Genomic DNA, 23,402 nt, shown 5'->3' with positions numbered 1-23,402 from the left:
TATACATATATTCCATCTAATATCTGTAAAATATACTCAAGAGTAATATTCTACTTAAAATAAGAAAAGAAGCTTTAATACAAAATTTATAACTAATTTGAATAAACATGAGGTTCTGGTTATTTGGCATTTCATAATTAATAGTGAATTTCAGTGAAAATTCATTATTGTAAAATCAGATTCACTTGCAGGAAGACTTAAAAATTAAGTTAAAATAAGCAGATTGCTTATTCAGTTAATTATAAAACCTGTGCCCCCTTGCAAAGCTAGTTTCAAAGCCAATATCAGTTTTATTTCAGGATTGTGCACTATTTGCTGTGCGCTAATTGTATTGCTTTGTGCTGTTGTTTTTGCTTTTCTAGTATGTGGATTTGGCCATGCTGTCCATTAGTGAGCTTACCCATCTCATTAAGGCTCTCAGTAGCTTACCTAGACTTCAGTGGGATGGATTGAACTTTTTCACAGTATGTGTTTGTCTCAGGTTGGGTATGGTTTATCTTGTTAAGTGAAGTGTCATCCAAGCTGACCTCAGCTGTTCCATCTGGTCTTGCTTAGAAAGAGGCTTTTCCATCTATGATGAGTTTTAGTGGTTCTTTATTTGAAAAAATTTCTAAGTTTATAAGTAGATGTCTTGTGAAAACATACCAGAAAAAATACAAAACTTCTTTTGGCTTTTTTTCTTTTTCTTTTCCTTTTCTTTTAAAGGTATTGCACATATCCCTTAAGTTGTAAAGAGCGTGATTTCCAACTATCAAATATTGGACCTGTATTCTTTTGACTGCTTGCTTTGGAGACCGAAAGAGTAACTTTTCTTGATAGTATTTCTCTGGTCCAAGTAGAACACTGAAGTTGGGATTCTATCAATATGAGCAAAATTTCATTTCAGTGTGATGGCTTTCCTTACCAGTGTGCTGTATGGGATAGTGAATGGCTATTGCCTGCTGAGTCCCTTACCAAAAAGTCTTTCCCTACTTTGTGGGTGTAAGAGACAAGTTGCTCCAAGTTCATCAAGTTTCTATGCAAGGATCTCAGTCTAGTGAGGATACCTTTTAATACAGGAGGAAACTAAGGGTAAAACTTTCTGCTATGCTTTCATCCACGTTTGTTTCCATTACCAGCCTGCTGCTCCATGCAGTTTTTTGTCTTTAGCTCATGAGGAGTCATGGGCACGTGACTTTCAGACCTTTCACCATCTCTGAAGTTTTGCCTGGCTGCTGCTGGGAGTCTTTCCAGGCTTCTAAGCACTGGAGTTTACAGGCTTGTAAATGGTAAAGAACTTATTTTGAGTTGTCAGATTCTGTATTTAAAGCCATCTTGCTTCTAAAAATTTAATTCTCAAAACAAAACTGGTTATCTTACAGGAAGTTTTTCTTCACTAGTGTCTGTATGGCATCAGATGATGTGATATGGTTGTTTTTTTTCCCTGTATTTTCAGGTTAATGTGAAATTCACTATTATGATTGATATTAGCCTTCACGATTTTTATTTTTTATTTTTTGCCTTAATTTAGGACAAGTCTGTGGGCCTTTTCTCTTTGAGCATTTTCTTTTTAGCATGTTCTTCTAGTTGCTGTTCCTTTTTTTGCCATTTCTGATAACTGTGATGAAAAATATTTATTCCCTGTTCATACTCAATTTATGCAATATTGCACAGTCCTCTGGTGTTTTAGAATTCACATTAAACAGTGTCATAATTCAGTTGCACTTGCTTCATGATAGATATTCACAAGATGTGCAGACTGGTGCTGATACTTTATCTTTTTCTTTCAAGTCTATGTTTAGGAATGAGCTGCTTTTCAGCTGATTTTCTGTACTGACTACTTTGGGTTTAGGAAAATTATGATAACCAAAGAAGAATTCTCTTACGAAGAAAATATGTTCATATGGGAGAGGGGGAAAGTTGTCAAACCTGATTTGATGCTTGACAGGGTTATGGTGCTATGAGTAATCCAAGTAAGGATCTCTGCATATAAAAGGGTATTGGTTCACTGACTACTACTTTAATCTTGTAAGATAATCATCTCCTTTGTTTCCAATATTTTTATGTGAAGGCTTACAAAGGTGCCCGATATTTCATGTTACATTCATTTTGTTCTTACAACACATCAGTGCTTTTCCTTCTTAAACATCTTATCCTGTCTGGTTCTCTTCACTTCTGTATTGTTATATTCACTGCCAACTATGGTCACAAATAAGATTTGGAATAATTACGTGGTGTAGGAAAAGGACACTTTCTGAGCTTATTTATGCGTAAAAAGACCTCTGTTCCTGGAGATGCTTGGAGGTGGGGGAGGGAAACAAAGCATGTTAGTGGAACTCTCAAAATAGTGAAAATCCAGGTAATGTTCTTGCCTCAAGATGCTTGTCAGATTGGTTTTGTTGGGCAGAATGACTGCAGTCCTATTTGTAACCTACAGAGCTAGTTTTGTAGTTATTTTCTGTGCTTGCACCATCTGTGTGTCAGTTGTCTGCATTTACAAAGTGGTTAGTATCAGTATCATCTCTGCAAAATGGACTTTGCATATTTCCTTCATAGTGAAGCTTCTCATAAAATGAGCAAGGCATTACTTTTTTCCATAAGTGACTGCAGTTACATGTTGTGTCTAGAATCTTGTGTAATAGGAAGGTGATTCACCTTGCTGGTCTCTGATCTTTGCACTTGTCCCTTGCTGGATAATTGTTACGGATGTCCAAGTGTGTAGCATATTCTAACAAAAAACAAAACACTTCAACCCACAAAACACATGTAAGCTATCTAGACAAGAAATTTAGATGTTTTATCATTAATAGTTAAGCTTTGAAGAATATATATTTTTTTCCTCTGGAGATCTGAATTACCAAACTGAAACAACAGCTTCACTAAGGAAGTTGTTTCTAGGCACTTTGTAGACTTCCTTTCCTGATGTAAGTTTTTTCCTACCAAATATTCCGTATTTAACTGTCAGTTATGAGCACTGTATCCCAAACCCAGATGCAGCAATTACTTATCTTTCTAGTTCTTTTTCTTGGTACCCATAATTTAAGGTAAGTAGAAAACCAGCTTATTTTCTACTTTTTCCTTCACGCAGTTTGGAAGAAAGAGAAACAGTCTTGCTGATTGGATCTGTATATAGATGACTATCAAAGCAATAAGAAGGACTTTTTTGTTTGCTACACTGTTAAGTTATGGTGTGCACACTTTTTAGTTCTAAAATCTTTCTCATTTGATTATCATCCTCTTCTATTTACATCTATATTTAAGGACTTATATTTCTTCAGTATTAACTCTAAGCTATAGCAGTTGAATTCTAGAAAAAAAGGTATATATATTTTTTCTCTCATTGAGGTGGTAAACATTTTGCTTATTAATACTGTGGGAAATTTTTCCTAGCAATTAAATCAAAAGCTTGTAACAAAGGTAGAAGAGGAAACAGCTTTATGAAGTATTTTGAATAAATGAAGAAAATCAGCGAAGCCACCTAGTTCTATTGCTTTTAAGGGATCTTTCTGGGGGGCAAAATTGAGGTGTATGAGCTAAATTAAGTTTTGCTTTCTAACTTCCTCATTTATGCTCTGCTTTGTATGTAGGCTTATTAAGCTGTATTTTAAGTAAGTAAGTAAATAAATAAATGGGGACCCTTAAATCTCTTTGAAAGTCACTGGAACTTTGGTATCCAGGTGCCAAAGTTGACATCGGAATATTAGATGTTGGTGCATTTGAAGTTTCATCCTTCATCTGCTCTTTGCAATAATCAGTGAAGGGCATTACTAGGAGCAAAACTTAAGGCTTCAGTAAGATGGAGGCCAGGGCTTAAGCAGCGAATAAACTGAATTCACTTCCAACCCTCTTATTTCACTTTCTCCACAATGTGCTTATATTGTTTAATAGTGTGATGGTAAGTGCTGTGAAAAGTATTTTCCCTTTTGTTTTATTTGGACTGCTCTCAAGGAGAGAAAAGCTTGTTTAAAGAGAGATTAGAATCTTCCTGGATATAGTTTAAAAAAAAAAAAGAAAAGAACGTGTTGGTTAAAAGGTGCTAATCTGTAAATGGCAATTCATTGTAAGTCAGAGAGGTGCATAGGTGATGGTGATTTCTGTCTTCATCATGGATTTAAAGTAAATGCATCTGAGTGTTTTCTTTCAAGATTTAGGTTAATGACTGAACTGAAATCTTCTTCAATTTCTGTTCAGTTCAACATTTTGTATGAGAATTACTCCTTCCATAGTGTGCTAATAAACTAGTCTATATATTAATGAGTTTAATAAATACAACTTGCTGGTAAAAGCTTTATCTGAGATTCAGATCACTTTCAATAATGGATGGGGTACAGTAAGCTCACATTTTCCTGGCAGGTTCATGCCACAACTGATAGTAAATGCAATTAAATATTTCAGAAGCGTACCTGCTGGAAAAAGACAAGTGACCCATACAGGTTTGTGGAGCTTTGTCAATTCTAATATAGTGACAAGTCCTGAAAGAAGCCAGCACCTAATTATGTAACAACACCCACTTATGGAGTGCTGTTAATGTATCTGCTGTACAAAGAGAGTTCTAATTTTGGAATTCAGTGTGGTGAAAATTGTATGGAGTCAATTTGTCACGTTAGTGTAAATATGCCAAAACTCTCTGGCCTAACACAGAGTTATATATAGTCTTACACCCACAGAAAACCTGTTTGCGAGCTTTCAAGTTACACAAGTAAAAATGTAAATGATATTTGCAAGCCTCTATCATTATGGAGGGAATCTGAAAATTAAAAATTAAGCCTTTGACTTTTATGTGCAGTAGTAGGACTAACTGTAATCAGATGACTCTATGGAAAATATGTCAATCTTTGACTAGTCTGAGAATGCTAATTCTTTTTAATGTGGGTTCTGAACAAGTCTTGCAGCCTTTCTCTCAATATAAAAGTGTTTTAGACTCTGTTACTCTGTATTATCATTTGCCTTTTTTTTTTTTTTTATATAGGAAGGTTTAATGGCTACTTCACATTGTTGTTTTGTCCAGATGTTTTAAGCATTCGAGTTTCATTGTCTTTCACCTGACTAGAAATCTAATTTTCCTACATAAGACTTTTCCATATCTTGATAAAAATTCTTAAAATTCTTTGGTCCGGTTACATGCAGAATTGCCTTATGAGTCCTATACAAGTTGTCACTGTGTCGTGTCAGGATACACATGGTGTCTGCTTATTACTATGCTCGAGTAGTTATTGCAATGATGGAAGAAAGGCTGAGTTATGCAGTGCCTTCTTTGCTGCAGTCTTTGCTCTAAGATTGGCCTTTGGTAATGCCGGGCTTCTGAGAAGATACTGAGTAAGAAGGAGATATACCTTTGTTCATGGAAGACAAGATTAGGGAGCACTTAAACTGGATGTGCATGAGTCTAGGGAGCTCCACAGGGTACATCTATGAGCATGAAGGTACTGGCCATTGTAATCTCAAGGCCACTTGATAATCTTTGAAAAGTCATGGCAATTGGAAGAGGTTCATGAAGATTGGAAGAAAGCAAATGCCCTTCCTGTCTTTGAGTAGGGCAGGAAAGAACACTGGGGAACTACAAGTCGGTTAGCCTCACCTCAGTGCCTGGAAAGGTAGTTGAATACCTAACCCTGGAAACCTTTTCCAGACACACGAAGGACAGAAAGGTGACCAGTAGTCAGCGTATGTTTACAAGCTAACCTACTTAACTGGCATGAAAGCTCTCTACAAGGTGACTGGCTTGCTGTGTGTGGAGAAAGCAGTATGTGTTAATTAGTTCCAACAGGTTTTTGACCCTGTCTTCCATAACGTCTTCATAGACAGATGGGTAATGGATTAGGTAAGTGAAGTGGATCAAAACTGGCAGAATGGCCAGTCCCAGAGGGTTGTGATTAGTGGCACAAAGTCCAGTAGGAGGCTAGTACACTAGTGATGTACCTAAGGATCAATGTTGGGACTGGTGCTGTTCTACATCTTCATTAATGACCTGGATGATGAGATCAGAGTAAATCTTCAGCAAGTTTAGAGATGATACAAAGCTGGAGGAGGTTGGCTGATGAGATAGGAGGGCTGTGCTGCCATTGAAACAGATTGTCATAGGCAGCACAGAAAAGAAGTGTCTCCAAGTTCAACACAGGGAAGTGCAAAATAATGCATCTGGAGCTATCTGCAGGTAAGGCACTGCACTAAAACAGTCCCAGGAGTCCTGGGAGACAACTGTCAGTGATGCACCAATAATGTACTCTTATGACAAAAGCAGCCAACAGCCTCCTAAGCTGCATTAGGAAGAGTGCTGCCAACAGGTCGAGGGAAGTGCTCCTTTCCCTCTGCTTAGTAATGGTGAGGATGGTCAAACACAGTGGCACAGATTGCCCGGAGATACTGTGGAGTCTCCCTCCTTGAAGATCTTCACATCCCATTACAACACAGTTGTACAACACACAACTGGCTCTTCATTTGAGCAGATGGGTTTGGACGAGGTGATCAGGACTGATCTCTTCTAACCTGATAATTGATGCAGTGATTCTGCATATTCCTTTTTCTACGCTTCCTTTCTCCAAATAAACAAGATCTGTGCCATGCTTGACAGTACTGTTACATGATATGACTCGTGAGCATGTTGGAAACTGAGCCCTGAACCTTATAACAGAAATAATTTTCTAAACTAAAGTTTTCCACTTTTAAAGACTAAAGTAGTAAACTTCAAAGGGTTTTCTAGAAATTATGTCTTATTTTCTGTAAAGTCTTGGTAGTTCAGACTAGTGTTGGAAACAAACAATGCTGGAAACATATACTAATGGTAAATAGTGCCTTCTTGGTGTTTGTTTGGAAGTGGTTCTGTCCGATTCTTGGGTTCAGCATCCATTTCACTCTGCTGTTCATTCCCAGGCTGGGTTGCACAGCTCCAAAGCTTTTATTTTGTGCCCCAACCACTCAGGAATGAAGCAAATCACCGCTTTCCTAGCTCAGCTGTGCAATTATATTTAATGGGGAAAAATCATTTACGTGTCTGTCTAATAATTCAGAAGAGCTGCCATTAAGGGATGATCGGTCAGTGTAATCCCTTACATTTTACTGCATGCTTGAGAATAGGTAAAAACTCAGTGGCACTTTAAAATGACATTTTGAATGTGAATTGTCTTTTGTATTCTGTGGCGTTTATAGTGTTGTATTTTGTGGCTGTCTGTACACACACCAAGTATTGTATTTGCATGGTGGATTTTTTCCTTGTTAGTTTGTTTTTAAAGAAAGTTTGCATTTCTTAAAAGAGGAGTCTGTTTTCTACTGCAAAAGGTAATTTGTTAATTACATGGAACAGCAAATGGGAAGAGAAGAAAACACATACGGGATATTGCTACTGAGGATGACTACTCAGGTCTGATGACATAAGTAGTAGACTGCTACTTGTGTTCTTATTTTCTTGGAAAGCGAGGAAAGCTACAGAGAAGTGATGTCATTCTGCATTCACTGAAGATCACTGTTGCACTGAAAGTTCCAGTAGTGGAAGAAGGAGTAGAGGATTTTCAGTGTCCTTATGTGTGCTATTAAAATAGCTAAGATAATGAAAAATACAGTCCTTATTGCAGAATGGTCATTAAAAGTGCTTGATCCCAGTATTACATTGTATTTATTATTATCCATAAGGAGTAGGAAGCCTTTCATTTGAAACAATGCAAAAACTATTTCCCTGAATACCTGTGTTGATTCTAGAGCTGCTCCCACCCACCATGTTCGTTTTGTCCAGGAGCAATGGGAGGCAGGTAGCATTTTGCTAGCAGCACTTTGAAAGGCATGGAAAACTTAATACCTGTTTTAGCAGGCAAGGAAAAAGTGTTTCTGTCCCTGGCTGAGTGTTCAGTCTTCAGGAGCAAAAGAAAATTATATGTTATTTGTCTTTTAACGGGTTGATGTGTAGCTTTTCTTATTTTCTGATGCTGGCTGTTACCTGCAACTGCTTTCTCTCTCCCTTCCTCATCCACCCCCCCCAGCCCAAACCTGGAGGGCAGCCCAGTATATCCTTTGGGAAACATCAGCAGTGCTTTCCCCACTGGAGCCGCTTGCAGTTAAGCTCACTCATCCCAGCATCACATGACTCGCAATGCACGGAGCAGATTGACGTCCGGCACACACAGTGAAACTCGTTGGATAGCAAAAAAAAATAGGAAGAGGGGGTGGGAGCGAGGAGGGAGGTTCCCTTGCTTTTCCCCAGCACTATTAATTCCTGCTGGAGCTTGTTTGCCGCGAGCTTGGTTCATGGCAGTAACGAAGAAGCAGTGCTTACCCAGTAGCTCAGTGCTCTCAATGAGGTCAAGCTGGATCAAAGGCAAAGCTCCTGTGGAAACGCCTGCTGTAAGTTCTGCTTTTTCCACTGTCCCTCCAAATGAAATGTCGCCTCGACAACAGAGCAGGGCTTCAGTGTTTTGTGTGTCCCCTGACTGATAATTTTGTGTGAGGCTGTCAGGTTTACATTGATTGAACTTGTCAATAAGGCATCAGCTGCTGCTGTGTGCTTTGGGAGGAAAGGGATTATTGTTCTGTCCTTTTATTTTCTGAGGGAGTGGGAAGAGGAAAGTGTGGTTTCATTCTTTTGAGATGCTTTAAGCTGTTGAGGTTACAGCTCACCGGATCTTGCTTTATGGAAGCTACGTGTTCTACTGCCTTAAATAAATTGATGCAGAGTGTCTTTTAATGGTCCTTGAATCTCACCAAATATTCCTTTGCAACTAGTTACCTAACATGTATTTAATTAAAAAGGGAAAAAAAAAAAGTGGAAAGAGCTTAATTAAAATCTTGTAAAGGTGCAGCAACTGGATTCCAGCACCGTCCTCCTTACACAAGCTGCTCACCTGCGGGATCTCTAATGTGATATTCATAAGTACTTCCTTTGAAACCTAATTCTGAGCATCAGCTTTTTTTTTTTTTTTTAATGAAACTTTCACATGCAGAGACTTTCAGTGAGCTGAAAATGTTCTCGTTCTACACAGCAAGCTGAGTGCTTCCGCGGGAATGTGCTGCTTAGCATGAAGGAATGCTAACTTCTGCGGGTGGTGTTGGCTCATTTGCAGCATGGGCCCCTTGGGGAATAATGAAATGCTGGAATTTTTTGACTGTGTAACCCAACTTTCATTTTATTAAAGAAAAAAAGAAGTTAAATCTGGAAGGCTTGCAAAGTGGGCTGTACAAAAGTACTAGCATGTGTTTGGATTAGTGGTGTCAATATATTGTAAAACCCAATGGACAACAGTGTCACAAACCACGATCCCTATTTGCTGTCAAAGTTCCTCTTGAAGGGGGATGGCATGATGTCTCTTGATCTTCACCTGGTGTGTCTGCAGAATGGGCAGCATTGCCGCTTTTACACTGGGAAGCAGTGTAATGTTGCAAATTCATGGCATTGCCTTTCCCCCAGTCATCTCTCTTTTTCATTCCCCAAGGTGTTTATGGTTTCTTTATCTTCTTCCATTAATAGTCTGGACTGTAGTGGTCAGCGAGAGCAATGACCACTGACTGCAATATAGATAAGAATATAATGTGTAAATTAGTGTCTGATACTTAATACTGCTGTTCAGAAGAAAACACTCTGTTGAACCCATCACTGGCTTTTTATTTGTACCTTTCTTTTTTAACAGCTTGTCTTTTGTTCCCTTAAATTACTTCATATTAAATGTACGTGGTAGAGAAAATCATGTTTGTCCAGATGGTGATGTTCCTTTTCATTTCAGCATTCAGCATCTGAGTTGATCCTAGTTGAAGATGAAGCAACAGATACAGAAGATAACGAGGAGGAAGACTTAGGAGTCATGGAGGATCAACGTAGTGTAATTCTCCATCTCATCTCCCAGCTTAAACTTGGCATGGACCTTACCAGGGTATGGACATTGTATCTTTATCCTAATGTGTGTCTCTGTGTGTGTGTGTAAAAGGGTGGTTTTGTACCAGCTATGGGCTCCTATTGTCTGCTAGGCAGGCTTTCACATGAAGTGACTACAACAGGCACTGGTAGGGGGAAAAATAAAAAAAGGGATTTAGAAACTTTTCTTATTTTTTTACAAATCTTTCATACAACTGTACATTGTGTACATATCCCACATGTGTATTAAGTCAGAGTGCATCAAGCTTTGAGGAACCATAGTGTTAATTTTATGGATGAAGGAGATTTGTGCTTGAGTTACTGCTCTGTGGAATGAATCCCTTTTAATTACTTGGCAGCTTCAATTAATTAAAAAAAAAAAAGAAAAAGTTAATGGTAAACAAGACAGTCTTCAGTGTATCATAGTGAGTGTCTGTGCTAACCAGCTCAGCAGTTTGACATTCTGTACATCCTCCTGCTTCTGGAACCAGTGTTGTTGTGAGCTTATCCGTATAGAAGTGAACAGAAGTGAATAGAGGTTACTGAGAGATTTCCCATAAGTAGCTATGGGGTAGCTGTGCAGCAGATTATTTTCACGGGCATTTGTGTATTTTGAAGAGTTGCATCTGCTTTCCTTTTAATCTTACATATTAATCAAAGCTGTTTTTACTCTTTTGTACAACGTAAGACTTTCTCAATGTATTCTTCTCTGCTTCCTCTGGAGCAATTGACACTATTTATAAATACTTACATTTTTAAGACTGAGCAGTCCAGTGATCTGTTGCTAAGTATAGCTATTGAATAGCTACAGGGAAGTTAATGTTTTGTTCTGAAGAGGACAAATGTTTCATCATTTGATTTGTGCATAATTTATACTTGTCACTTCTTCGTACGTCTGGTGTTATGTACAGTTTATTTTTGTTTTGTTTCCCTGTCATTCTTCAATCATTAATAGCTCTTCATTTTTTCTGTTTTGGTTGGCTACGGCTGCTGTAATCTGTGATGTTTAAACTAGACTGATTCCTTATCTGTCAGTTTTGTGTGCTTTAAAACATTCTGTCTTAATGTATAAGGCTTTTCTTTCTGATTTCTGGTGTCATGTTTTTATCATCAGAGGCAAAAATCCCAGATCATAGAGCCATAGAATCATAGTGTAAATAAATTTCTGTAAATAAGAGAGGTGTAGACATGCATATGAAAAGTAAGAAAGTAAATTAATATGATAACCTACTTCTTATACAACATACTTAGAGCATGGTTTCTGAGGGTAGCAATGAATATCATCAGATCTGTGCTGTGGCAGAACGTTAGTGTGCATGAATGTGTGTATAATGCCTACAACCTGAAAAGAAGAGCAGGCATATGGCAGAGTTGGATCTCTCTTGTGTGTGTGTGATGCATGACTACGCATATGATGAGTATTGATGAGACGTGCCACATGTGCACATCACTTTTCTGACCGTTTTAAGGATTAAAATAAAAAAATTACAGGACAGCTGGCTGCTTTTTTTTGTTGTTGTTTTTGTTTTGCTATTAACTCTGCTTACTGACATGAGGCCCTCAGGGCCACAGACGTGTGACGATACAGCTCAGTTTGTTGGCTGTGCTGCTTACTGTTCATTATTCCTGTGGAAGTCAGATTTCAGATAGCCTTGGTGCTAGTCAGCTTCTGCTGGAAGTGCTTGTGACACAGTAGTTACTAACATCGGAGGATATTTTTGTATGTTTGCATTTTCCTCTGCCTTTTTCCCTGGGGTTGTTTTTTTAGTTCCTTTTATGAGCTAGGGACTGTAGGATGAGATGCACATGAACAAACGGCTCTTCTGAGCCCTTGCTGACTTTTGGTTCTGGATGCATAACCATTATCTTCTTGTATCATGTCAGAGGAAACAACATTACATTAGTGTTGGCCTTGCCTGCAGTGACACGGGTCTCCTGCAGAGATAATAGCCACATTTAGCATCGTAGAGGTGTTTCACTTTTGAAACGCGTCATGCTGCCATGCCTTTTAATGAAGAATTAAACAGTAAAACATTGCTGTGAAATAAAAACCCCACAATGAAGTATCAAATCTGCATGGGGATTTGCTAGAACAGGCTAAGCCCTGTGGTGGCGAAATGGACTTCAGCAGCTGCTGGAGGGATGGGCGAGCAGTTTGTGGTGGCAAACTAGTTTCAGACTTTACACTTTGCTTAAAATTGGCATTGGTGATGAGGAGAAGAAAAAAAGATAGAAAAACAAAGCGAAAACCCTGCCACGCATATAAATTGTTTATTATTTGGACTCTAAAAAACCAAAAAATAGTACCACAATCTCTTTGTATTGACAAACGGCATCCAATGGGTTGAAATCAACGCTAACAGTTTGTAGAGATGGGTGATTGCTCACCCCATTCCCTTACCTTCCTCATGCATCATAACTGTACTGAAAAATAAGGGGCTGCCGTTCAGAGTAGAAGTATTACTGGTAGTTCTAGATTAGTTCTGCAGTTGCTCACAAGATCTTCTGGTTTAAAATTTCAAGATAAAATAAGTTAAAAACATAAATGGGTGGAAAAGACCCTTATTTTACTCCCACAATGATACAGACAACAGGAGAAGGCTTTTGTCTGCCTAAGGTAGTGAAAACCTCAGCATGGGGTAAGCTGGTCAGCTTTTGCCTCCGAGTAAATCATGGAGATTCCAGGCAATGAGATTTTTTAGTAGGGGGCAGCGTTTTCTAGACATTTTTGCAAATTAACAGAGCTTTGTAAACTTTGAAACTCAGTTTTCATATGTACTTCTGCATCCTTTTGAGGAAGCAATTCAATTACTGTTTTGCAAAGGATCCTTACCTGCTACAGGTAATGGTGCATTTTCCATTGTAGTTGGGGCTTTTGAAGAAGATCATGTGAGCTGGCTTTCAGATTTCAAGTTGATTATTGAAACTGAATAACAAAAATGTTCAGTTTTTCATAATGTCTCTTTAGTGACTGTGTTGGCTGTATTAAGTGTGTATGTGCGAAGCAGCTGGTGTCTGAGAGAGTGGGTAAGGGGGCTTTGTTTTCACAGTCAACCCAACAGGATGAAACTACAGACGACTTAATGTTGTGTCATCAAATGTGCATAATCTTAAGCATGGCCTGTTGCTTCCTTTCCCTTTTCCTCCGTTTGTGCTAATAAAGGTCACTCTTAGAGTTAGCCACTTGGACATGAAGGGAGGTGCAGTGCTTTTTATTTAGTTAAGTTTCTCTGCCCTTTCCCTTCTGTACAGTGAACTCATGAGAGCCACTGTTGGCATTTCTAGATGCCAGTGGTAGGCTTTTTCTGTGTTACTGGCTGTTTTCCCTTTGATGCCCTGGTCTTTCAGTGTACAATTCGTATTAAGATGAGATTCTGCACTGAGGTCACCAATGCTGAATTGCATTTTTAAAGGTGATATCAAAAAATGAATATTTGGTTAGAATGAGAAGAGGAAATTGTTTCAAGAGCTAAAAATACTGTAAGAAAATCTCTTTTTACTTCCAAATTTTAACTTTCACCTTTAAAAAGCAATCTCCTCAGCTACACCTCCACCCATCACACAACCACTGGGCACTGAGGACGGTATTTGGCACTCAGTACGTTACCACAAACAGTATAAAATTAAGGTCTTGGCATCTTCTGGGGACTCGTTAGTTTAGTAATAGAAACTGTGTAGAGTCCTCAAGTGTTACAGAGTCTGAGGAATATTACAGAGGGAGCTTCACTTGATTTATGTCTAACCTTGTAAAAATATTAGCCGAAGAATGACTGTATTATGTATGCACACACACGTACAGAAGGAGAGAGAAAATGAGCATGCATGTTAGCAAATGGAACAGCGATCTGGTTTTGTTTTGTTCCTGGGGTGTGATGACTTACTGTGAAGGAATTAAGATTGTTTGAGCCATCATGAGAAGAATTTTTTTTTCCGCACTTGCAAGTTTTCTTTAGGAAGAACTAAGATGTGAATAAAAGTTTGATGGCTTCTTTTCCATTATCCATGGGATTCGTGGGTCTGACCCATGTTTTGGTTCCATGTAGAATAGTATGATGGGACTAAAGGGCAGAGTAAATGTACTTGTTTGAAAAGTGATTCCCTGTGTGTACTAAATAACCATCCCTTTTGGGAAAGGGAGCTAGTGAATGTGGAGTTAAAGGGAAAAAATAAGGGAGCTGGAAGAGGAAAGCTGAAGAGCTGCTTTAATAGAGGATATCAGTAGTTCTGTAACTATCATTACCAACCCATTTGACTCCAGAGGGATATCTGTGCCAGAAATTCCTTGCTGGCTGCACAGCAGTGAGCTCTGAGCTTCCCTACACAAGGTATGGAGGGCAGGGGAAGGAGAAGAATGTGGAAGAATGGAGAGAAATAGATTATTCTAGGTCACTCCAAGAAGTTTTCAATAAAAATTCCAACAAAGCTTATTTATAAGTGGGGGGTGGGGGGGAAGGGGTGGGGGCACTGGTGACATCTGTGCTGCCAGATGAACCATTTGACATCATGCAAAATTCACTTGGGATGGCTGCCTGCCATGCAGCCTGACTTGCACTCAGTCCCAGCATCCCTATAGACCCAGTGGGCCTCTCTAGTCCCAGGACACTGATGTAACAGCTTGTGCACTTTTCCTTTGTTTCAGTTTGGGTGAAATAAGGTAAAGGCATGCAGTGGCTTCCTGCAGTCATGTGGTGAGGGGATGAAAAGGAAGAGTTGCGCCACATACCCTAGGGTGACTGGAGATTGATGTAGTGGGAAGGTCAGGGGGATACAGTGACAAGGTATGGCAGGTGTAGTCCAACCTGAAGCATTTTCCTGCCTAGAGCATGTTGAGAAAGGCCTTTGGTGTGATTTTATCCTTGGAAACACTCAAGATTTGTCTTGGGTTGGATCTTGTTGGCCTGGTTTGAAGGGACTGGAAGGGGACAGAGTTACGTATATGTGCACAGAGGGTGGTTGAGGAACTGGGAGTGAGACTGGGAGCCCAGGTGCTTGAGGTACTGGATAGCCATACACATTATGCTGTCCATCACTTAGATTAGGATGTGTATGTTTATGTACAATACCCTTTTTTTTTTAATGGTTCGGAAAGGTTTGCTTTTTTGGAGGGTCATAATCAGTTGGGTCTGTTGATGTTAGAACTAAATCAGTTTACATCACAGTATGTTTTTTTTTTCTACCTTGTGAACCAGGAGAGCAATGAGAACAATGGTTTGTTTATTAACTGAGAGGAGAGGAAAAGGAGAATTTCCATGCAATCAGAACACCACATCCCTGTTGCATGAGCTACTGTTGAGAATCATAATGAAATAGGAAGCAGCCGGTGCAGCTATCAGGGCTGCTGCTTTTTCCTTTACCCATTATTTACACTGCAAAGAATGTGAAATTGCTGTTACAGAGGGGAGGAAAATACACTATCCTGAAACTTGGCTAAGCCAAAATTGCAGCTGTCTTAACTGTTCTCCCCCCCTACCCCTCACTGTAGTGTGATCATGGGGAAATCATGTCTGCCTTTGTCTGCTTTGCATACAGGTAGTGCTTCCAACATTTATTTTGGAGAAAAGATCCCTGCTGGAGATGTATGCAAATTTCATGGCCCATCCAGACCTGTTTTTGTCAATTGCAGCTGGAGCCACTCCTGAGGAAAGAATTATCTGCTTTGTGGAGTATTATCTAACAGCTTTTCATGAAGGCCGAAAGGGAGCGGTTGCCAAGAAGCCCTATAACCCTATAATTGGTGAAGTGTTTCATTGCTCATGGGATGTGCCTAAAGATAAAGTGAAACCATTCAGAACTAGTGGTGCCTCTGCGGTTTCTAAGGACCCAGCCAAGGAGTCTGGCCAGGACCAGTCCACGTGCTACAAGCTGAGGTTTGTGGCTGAACAAGTGTCCCATCATCCACCAGTATCTTGCTTTTACTGTGAATGCAAGGAGAAGAAAATGTGTGTGAACGCTCACGTATGGACCAAAAGCAAGTTTATGGGCATGTCGATAGGTGTTTCTATGGTAGGTGAAGGTAAGAAATGTGATTTTATTTTACTTCTTGAGCCAATGTTATGAGTGTCCAAACAACAGAAATGTGTATTTAAATGGGATGGTTAATTATATCTGAAATATGGAATCATAGAATCACCGAGGTTGGAAAAGACCCCTGAGATCATCTTGTTCAACCATCTACCTACCACCAGTATTTCCCCACTAAACCACGTCCCTTAGTACAACATCTGATGTGTTCTTAGTCACCTCCAAGGATGGTGACTCAACCACCTTCCTGGGCAGCCTGTTTCAGTGCCTCACCGCTCTTTCAGAGAAGAAATTTTTCCTAATACGTGGTCCTATGTTAAGCTGCAGTAGCAATGGACTGTGGACAGTATATTTTGTAAGAACAATTTTAGTTTTCTTGCTCAGTTTTAATGTAATATCCAATTCCACATTAGAGATTTACAACTGGAGCAAAGAAATAGGAAAAAAACAAAACAAGCATTTGTACTTGAGCCCAACATTCTTTTCTCATAGTTCCAATAAAGAACCGTGGCTTTTGTAGTGCTTACTACAGTAGTGTATTGTTTCAACCTTTGTGATAAGCCAAATAGTTGGGGTATTAATCACAATTTGCTGTATCATATATACACATTCAGCTTTGTGATAAACTGTTGCTCAACAGAAGTTCAGAAAAGCGGGGAGTCAACGAATTATTAATGTATGATGTGAGCTGATAAACACGCGTATATCCATCTTGTTACTGACTGCTAATTTATTAATTTAATGTTTCAAAACAGTTTAGTCCCTCTTGATGTTTGAGGGTAATCTCCTGTCTGTGGTTTTTATTCCTTTTTGTTAACTAAGTTTTAGGTGCTGCTCTTAATAGTCATAGAAAGGGAACCAGAACGATTTAGAGTAATTGTTTATTTTTTCCATTATGTTAAATAATATCAACATTGAAGACAGTAACAAAGGAAGGTGAGGACAACAAGTAGGGTGACGAAATAAACACCCTGATATCGAAGAGCAGATGGATATATTCTGTTGTTTCTGCTGGAGATAAAGAACAAAGTTGAACGGTAGACATGGCTACAGTGGCTTCTTTCCTGGTGTCAATATATATTCACTTCTCATACCTGAACCTTGAAACTTTTTCACTGTTGGATCCGATATTGTGATAGTTGAAGTCTGTAATAGTGCTGCTGTTTCCTTTTTCCAGAGATTTTGGTCTTTTAATATGGGGTGAAGGGAGTGTCAGAAGGGAAACAGGTCCTTTTGTCTGTTCTACTTCCAGGCCAAGTCATTGGTTTCACTTGTCACATTTTTCTGGTACATATTCATATCTGATGCTGTTTTTCTGGGTGAAGGGAGCTGTTAAGTGGAATTACAGTCAAAAGCAAAGCCTTTTTAGGAATGAGGAAATCTCTGTTTCTTGCTGCTAGCACACAGTTCCCTGGGATTGGGGGTGTCTACTGTGGGGATTATTTAAGACTTCAAAGTCCTGATGTGTCCCAGTTTTGAGAGAGAAAGGGTATAGGAATTAACTGCATCCCCACTGCAGTGATTGTTTAGTGTTCATTAGTGAGAATAAATTCCCTTCCTTGGTGATCCCAGAGAGGTGCCATCAGAGGAGTCATGCTTTGGGGAACATCTGTGGTGACGAACCCTTTTAGTGTGAGGTTCACCACTGTCTTTGTGGTGAACATTTGTGGAAGAAGTTTGGGGTTACCAATTTATAGCTGTCATTCATCTTCTTTTGTTCACGTGAGCAGTGCAGAAGCATGCAGACTCATGGTGACAGCATTTCTGTGAAGTGATGGAGAAACGCCACTGCAGCCCAGGCATTTCTGTTGTGTGTTGAAGACCAGCAATAAGCAGCAGGAAATTGTACCAGCGAATCTTTTCTATAATGTGAGAACAGACAGCTCAAATCTGGCAGCCTGTATTGAAAATGTTTGCTTGCTGTGTGGTTTCCTCACTCAAGACTATACTTTGTTCCAATATAGATTTTTTTTCTTCTTTTATTTTAGTCCCAGGGAGGTCTTCCTGGTACAGTTGCTGTATAGATTTGTCAAGCTGTGCAAAAATGAAAAGCTGTTGCAGACTTCTCTTTATTATGTCTTACATAAGTACAAATTCTGTGTTAGATTGAGGTCAGCGTGAATGCTGGGGAATATATTGCTGAACCAATGAAAAGTCCTCCTTTCTGTCCTCCTTTTTTATTTATTTAATTTTCATTATGATTGTTCAGCTTCTTTTCCTTGCTCTTTCAGGATATGCATTCAGTGACTCTGATGTGTGTTTAAGATAACCTGTCAAGTTTACTTCTGTACATGTAGATGCCTTTGAATATTTGTTATGGATTCTAGATTCTGAAAAGGCAATTTTCTTGACTTCCCATGTGCCTCTGTCCTTCCTGAGATGATATTCAGATCTTTCTGGTGCTCATGTGGCAGTTCCATTACCCTGTGTATTCATTCAACACTGCTTTGATGTATGTAGGGAGGAAAAACCCTTCCCCACAGAGCAGCAGAGGCAAACTGTGCTGAATTCACATAATTTAGTGGTAGCAGTGACTGTCTTGCTCTACTTAAGATATTTAACAGAATGCTTTTGTTTATCCTCTAACTTTCTTGTGACCTTAGCATTGAATACAAGTAGGTGTGGTGTACGTGGAAGCTGCTGTCCCCTGAATGTTGGTTCTTTTTGTGTATATGTATTGCCTCCAAACAGTTGAGACATGTTTATTATATTGCACTTTACTGTTTACATAGGTAGTGTAGTACTGGATGTTTGGACTTAATTGTGTAAGGAATATGCTAATAACATTTCCATGGTTCTTTTGCAAAGTTGTGTTTTCAACTTGTCATAATGCCCTGAGATGTGGAGCACATGCTGCTTTTTGTGCCTTGCTGAAATAGGGTGCAGTAGAGTTGCCAAGGCTTTTATAGGAGGTTAAATAAGGGGATTTGGTAGCAGTATGGATCTGTCGTACAAATGGTACAGCACTGTATCCAAATTGCAATTTTTTGTGTCTGCTGCAACTCAAAGTACCTAAGATTGTCTACTATGATTTTTGTTTATTAATTCCAGAGATGCAGAGTGAGTAGACAGGTGATGCTGGAAGCCCGTAAGAGGCATTTTTTTTATGATAGGCCTTTGTCTTTGGTTATGAGGGCTCCAAATCTGGTTTGCTAAGGAGAATTGTTCTTCGCTGTGTGACAAAAGCATTCTTCAGAGCAGCCAGAGTTTCCCCAGGAGAAAATGGAATTAGAAGAGGGAGTATTTTGCATGTAAGAATTCACGTTGCACACACAGTCCCTAATTCTGATTAATGTTAATTATGTACTAATGAGAGAGTGAGGGAGGGGAGGAGGGCGTAATGAATAGAATTGTGTTAGGATTTAAATTAGCAGGGGATGTAAGAGTCAGAGTAAATATTTAATGTGCTTTACATGGTCCAAGGAATCTTCAAACAGATTCTGATTGTAAGATAAGGCTTTTCTGGTAGAAAACATTGTTCTGAGCACACCTCACTGTGTGCCCCTGGTCTGTCCTTGGTTTTTGTTGCAAAGCAGCAAAATCCAACGGGAAGTGTTAGCTTTGATTCACTGGTTAATTTGTAGCTCAAACAGTTTAGGTGGATTATTCTTTATAGTCAATTGGCTTAGTTACATCTCATGTTTTTACTTCTCTATTTAAATGCTTTTAAAAACTCCTGAGATGCTTTCAGAAGTTATTTCTTAAAACTGAAATCAATCAGCCTTGAAGAGGATTGATAAGCAGGGAAAGGCTCAGTGCTCTTTCCAGGGTAAATACAAGTGAAAGCAACAAGTGTTGTTTGTCTTACTTTTTTCCATTCACATGTATGTATGTGCATGCATTTATGCATGTAACAAAATATATCATTTACCTTCCTGAGGAATTAATAACCTGTTAATCCACCAGCTCTGCTCCATGCAGCTGGAACTAACGAAATATTTTCCTAGCATTAATTTTTGTAATTAATATTTTTAGCCTGGTGCTTTCATAACTTTCTGTATGACACGGTCCTCATTACTGAATTTAGCAAAGGTGTCCAGCTTTTGGAAAACAAGCAGTGCAGAGCAGCTCGCTAGAATGTCTGGGACAAGGGCATCTTGTGTGAACTGTGGTGGCTGCTGATGGGCTGCATCCACGTGTGTTGCATCCCAGTGAGTAACTCACTCTCATTTGTGCCCTGTTATGAATAATACAGACTGTGAAGAGCCAGTTAAATCAGGAAACTGCCCTCGGCCATTTATGACCCACATACCATTTGTTGTTCAGATTGATCTCCGAACAATCAGTGGGAAGCATTAAATTTCACATGCCTCTTCTGCAGTTATTGATCCAGAGTATCCTCTGGGTATTCCGTCAATGCATGTTACTGGAAAATCAATTCACAAAGCTACAGCGTCAGTGAGGGACGTGTAATAGTCAAAGGGGCAAAATGATACGCTGTGAACATCGCTTCCTTTCATGTGGGCTGGGGAGGCATGGAAAGGAGCGTGGCTGTGAATATGTTGCCTTAATCAAAGCAGGAGTAAATGGCGTTAAGGATATTTCAAGGGGAGATTTCAAAATTCACTGCTTGTTTACAAAAAATTCACCCTTCTCTATGGGATTTTGTTCTAATAATACACTAGATTACTAAATCTACTTTTCTTCCCAGAGTACTTACGTGATGCATTCTCCCTCTGTAATAGCTGCCTATAAATACTTAATGACTTCTTGAAGGAATCTGCAGCTTCCAAAATCATTGTTTGATGCAAGAGGAGGAAACATTAGTAAAAAAAAAAACAAAAAAACCCAAACCTGTTAGGTTTTCTTTTTTGTGCCTTTTAATTTCTCAAAGTAAAATTGGGAGGCTAAAATGTGAACTCCAAGGGTGGTAGCAGTTATATCTGTTGCGTCTTGGTGTCCCTTTGGCTGCCACTTCAAAAAGAGACACAGCTCTTAGCTCAGGCCCAGTGGTGCAGCTGCAGTCCCTGCGCTGCTTCAGTCACATGAGGTTTTGCAGGTGGACCATGCAAGAGTTAGAATGGGAAACTGGTGGTTACGTGTTGGTGCTGAAAGTGGTATCAAGTTGTGGATGTTTCACATCTTTCCTTTGTTCTTCTTTAGGTTGTAATTACTGAGCTGGAGCCATGTTTCAAGGGAGGTAGCGCTCCATTAAAGAAATGTACTTATTGAGATGCTTAAGGAATTTAAGAAGAAAAATATGATGCTACCAAATGTTAGGAATGCTGCTAAGCGAGCTGGTTCAATTTTTAATACACAACCTGCTGTGGTTGTTAAATATTTACACTGAAGGTCACTGCTATTATTTGCCACTCACTTTTCAGTGTGCTTTGCACTGATGATTAGAGCTCTGCATCCCTCCCATCCCTGCATGGAGAAGTAGAGCTATTGATCCCATCAGAGTGGTGAAAGCAAACCCGTGCCAACAGTTTTGATCCTGGCATTTTCCTCCCATGTCAGAGGAGCGTGTCTGGGCCTTGAGAAGTAGAAAGCTGTGGGAAATGGGGAGCTTCAGCATCCTCTTGCTGGCTGATGGGCTTGGATCTAAAACCTGTTACAGTCTTCCATTTGGAAATTGTGCAACCGCAGGCATTTCCCTTTTGTGTATTTGTAGCCATTATAGAATCATAAAAGCGAAGAATCATATAATATTCTGTGTTATGATCCACAAGGACAGTTGAGTTCAGTCCTGGCTGCACACAGACCCTCCCAAAACCCAAACCCAGTGTCTGAGAGCATTGTCCAAATGTACCTTGAGCTCTGGCACTCAGGGCTGTGCTGATGGATGTGTCCTGGGTGGTTTACGCAGCTCAGCCTTCCTGAAAGGTGTTAAGGTTGCATTTACCTACAGGAGTGGAACTGAGGAGACCCGAGGCAAAATGTGTGTGTGTTCCAGCTGTGTTCTGAACTTTTAGTGAGGTTGAGGGTTCAGCACATGACACAAACAAATTGTGACTTGGCAAGGTAAAATGATGGAAGGTTCTTTCATGACATTGCTGTACTGTGCTCGTGCTTTTGCACTCTCTGGTTTGTTTGTGTCAGACTTGCTGTAGTAGGAGTGTTGGCTGCATTGCTGCTGGCAGCTGCAGTTGCAGAGGTCCAGAGACAACAGCGGAAAGCTGTGAGGTTACTGGAAGACAGAAACAGCAAGTTAAGAAGCTTCCTGTACCTGTGTTTTGTTCTAGCAGTTGGAGCTGGTATTTAGAATGATGGTTCTCATAGAGCTCTGTGCTTTTAAATTCTGAATGTCACTTAGGTTTGTGTCTTTGTACAGCATTAAGGGCATGTTTTTATGTTGACAATACTAGTAGCTCGTTCCTATTCAGTGCTTTTCCATCGTTACATTTCAGATCACTTTGCAAGATGTGTCATTATTGTCTTCAACAGATAGACAAACTAATAAATACAGCTACTAATGTGTTGCAATTCTTCCCCTCTCCGCCCCAGGGTGAGGTAAATTGGCTTATGCTCATCTGGTTGCTGAACTGATTCTATTACTTTCTGTATGTCAAGATAATTTTCCTGATATTTTCAGAGGTTTCTGGGGTCTGAGTACTTCTCACAATGGGTTATTTTTGATCCCTGTTGTGAAAAATTATTTTCCAAGTATAAATTTGCCTTTAGCTAGGTATTAAATGGGTTATAAAGGAGTGTAGAACTGTAATAAAAATATTCTGCACATAGTTGGCATTACCTAATTCTTTGTGCAAGGTTTAAAGTGCTCTTTACCTGATTTTAGGTCTTATGTCCCATTCTTTGCCATCTTAAAGACCAAAGTACGGCTGTGATGGGGATAGAGCTCCATCAATAACTTCAATGAAAGCTGATTCAATCTTCTCATCAGATATGGTACTAGTTCCTTTGTAGGTCTGCTGCTCGTTTTGTTGTTAGGAACCATTATAGAATGAAATAGAATTGGCAGCAATTTTCTCTGCATGGTAGAGAGGCTGGTGTCAGTGGTAACAGAGGAGTGGCCTCCCAGTAGTTATGTAAGAGTTTTTGGGCCCTTTGAAAGAAAGGAGCAGACTTCTAGGAAATTCCTAGGTGGTCACCTTAAGCACGATTCTTGATTGCATCCAGCCGGACTCAGAGAACCTTTTGTTCCCAACAGAAAATTAGTCAGAAATAAACTAGTGGAGAGGAGCTGGCAGTACCCTCCTTCAAGGCAAGTTTCATGTTGTGCCCTCTGTGGTAGTGTATTTTAATGACAATAATTGATCAGTGAATCTCATACCTTATAAATGAGCTTCTACCTTTTCATTGTCAATCTCTTTGTGTAGGTGTTCTGTACTTGCTGGAGCACGAAGAAGAATATGTTTTCACACTGCCCAGTGCCTACGCTCGCTCGATACTTACCATCCCGTGGGTGGAGCTCGGAGGCAAAGTCAACATCAGTTGTGCCAGGACTGGCTACTCTGCTACGGTCACATTCCACACCAAGCCCTTCTATGGAGGGAAAGTCCACAGGTATGGGAATTATTGTGGCTGACCTCCTGTTGGATTTCAAGGAAAGATTTAGCTGGTCATCTGTTTGGTTCCCCTACTACACTGCGCTGTAGATGCCTGGTAC

General features: G+C 39.6%; 1 protein-coding gene across 2 annotated transcripts in view; it reads left to right on the top strand.

Moving 5' to 3' along the window:
* OSBPL10 (oxysterol binding protein like 10) overlaps positions 1–23,402 on the top strand; it is a 91,851-nt gene that overhangs the window by 63,872 nt on the left and 4,577 nt on the right. For both annotated transcript variants that reach the window (XM_032442363.1, XM_015853901.2), the window contains 3 exons: positions 9,684–9,830; positions 15,341–15,824; positions 23,113–23,299. In XM_032442363.1, the coding sequence (XP_032298254.1) occupies positions 9,684–9,830; positions 15,341–15,824; positions 23,113–23,299 (818 nt within the window). The remainder of the gene's footprint in view (positions 1–9,683; positions 9,831–15,340; positions 15,825–23,112; positions 23,300–23,402) is intronic.

Source organism: Coturnix japonica, chromosome 2, assembly GCF_001577835.2.
Source record: "Coturnix japonica isolate 7356 chromosome 2, Coturnix japonica 2.1, whole genome shotgun sequence".
NCBI lineage: Eukaryota > Metazoa > Chordata > Aves > Galliformes > Phasianidae > Coturnix > Coturnix japonica.
The sequence above is the reverse complement of the archived record's forward strand: the minus strand, read 5'-3'. Positions and strand labels throughout refer to the sequence as shown.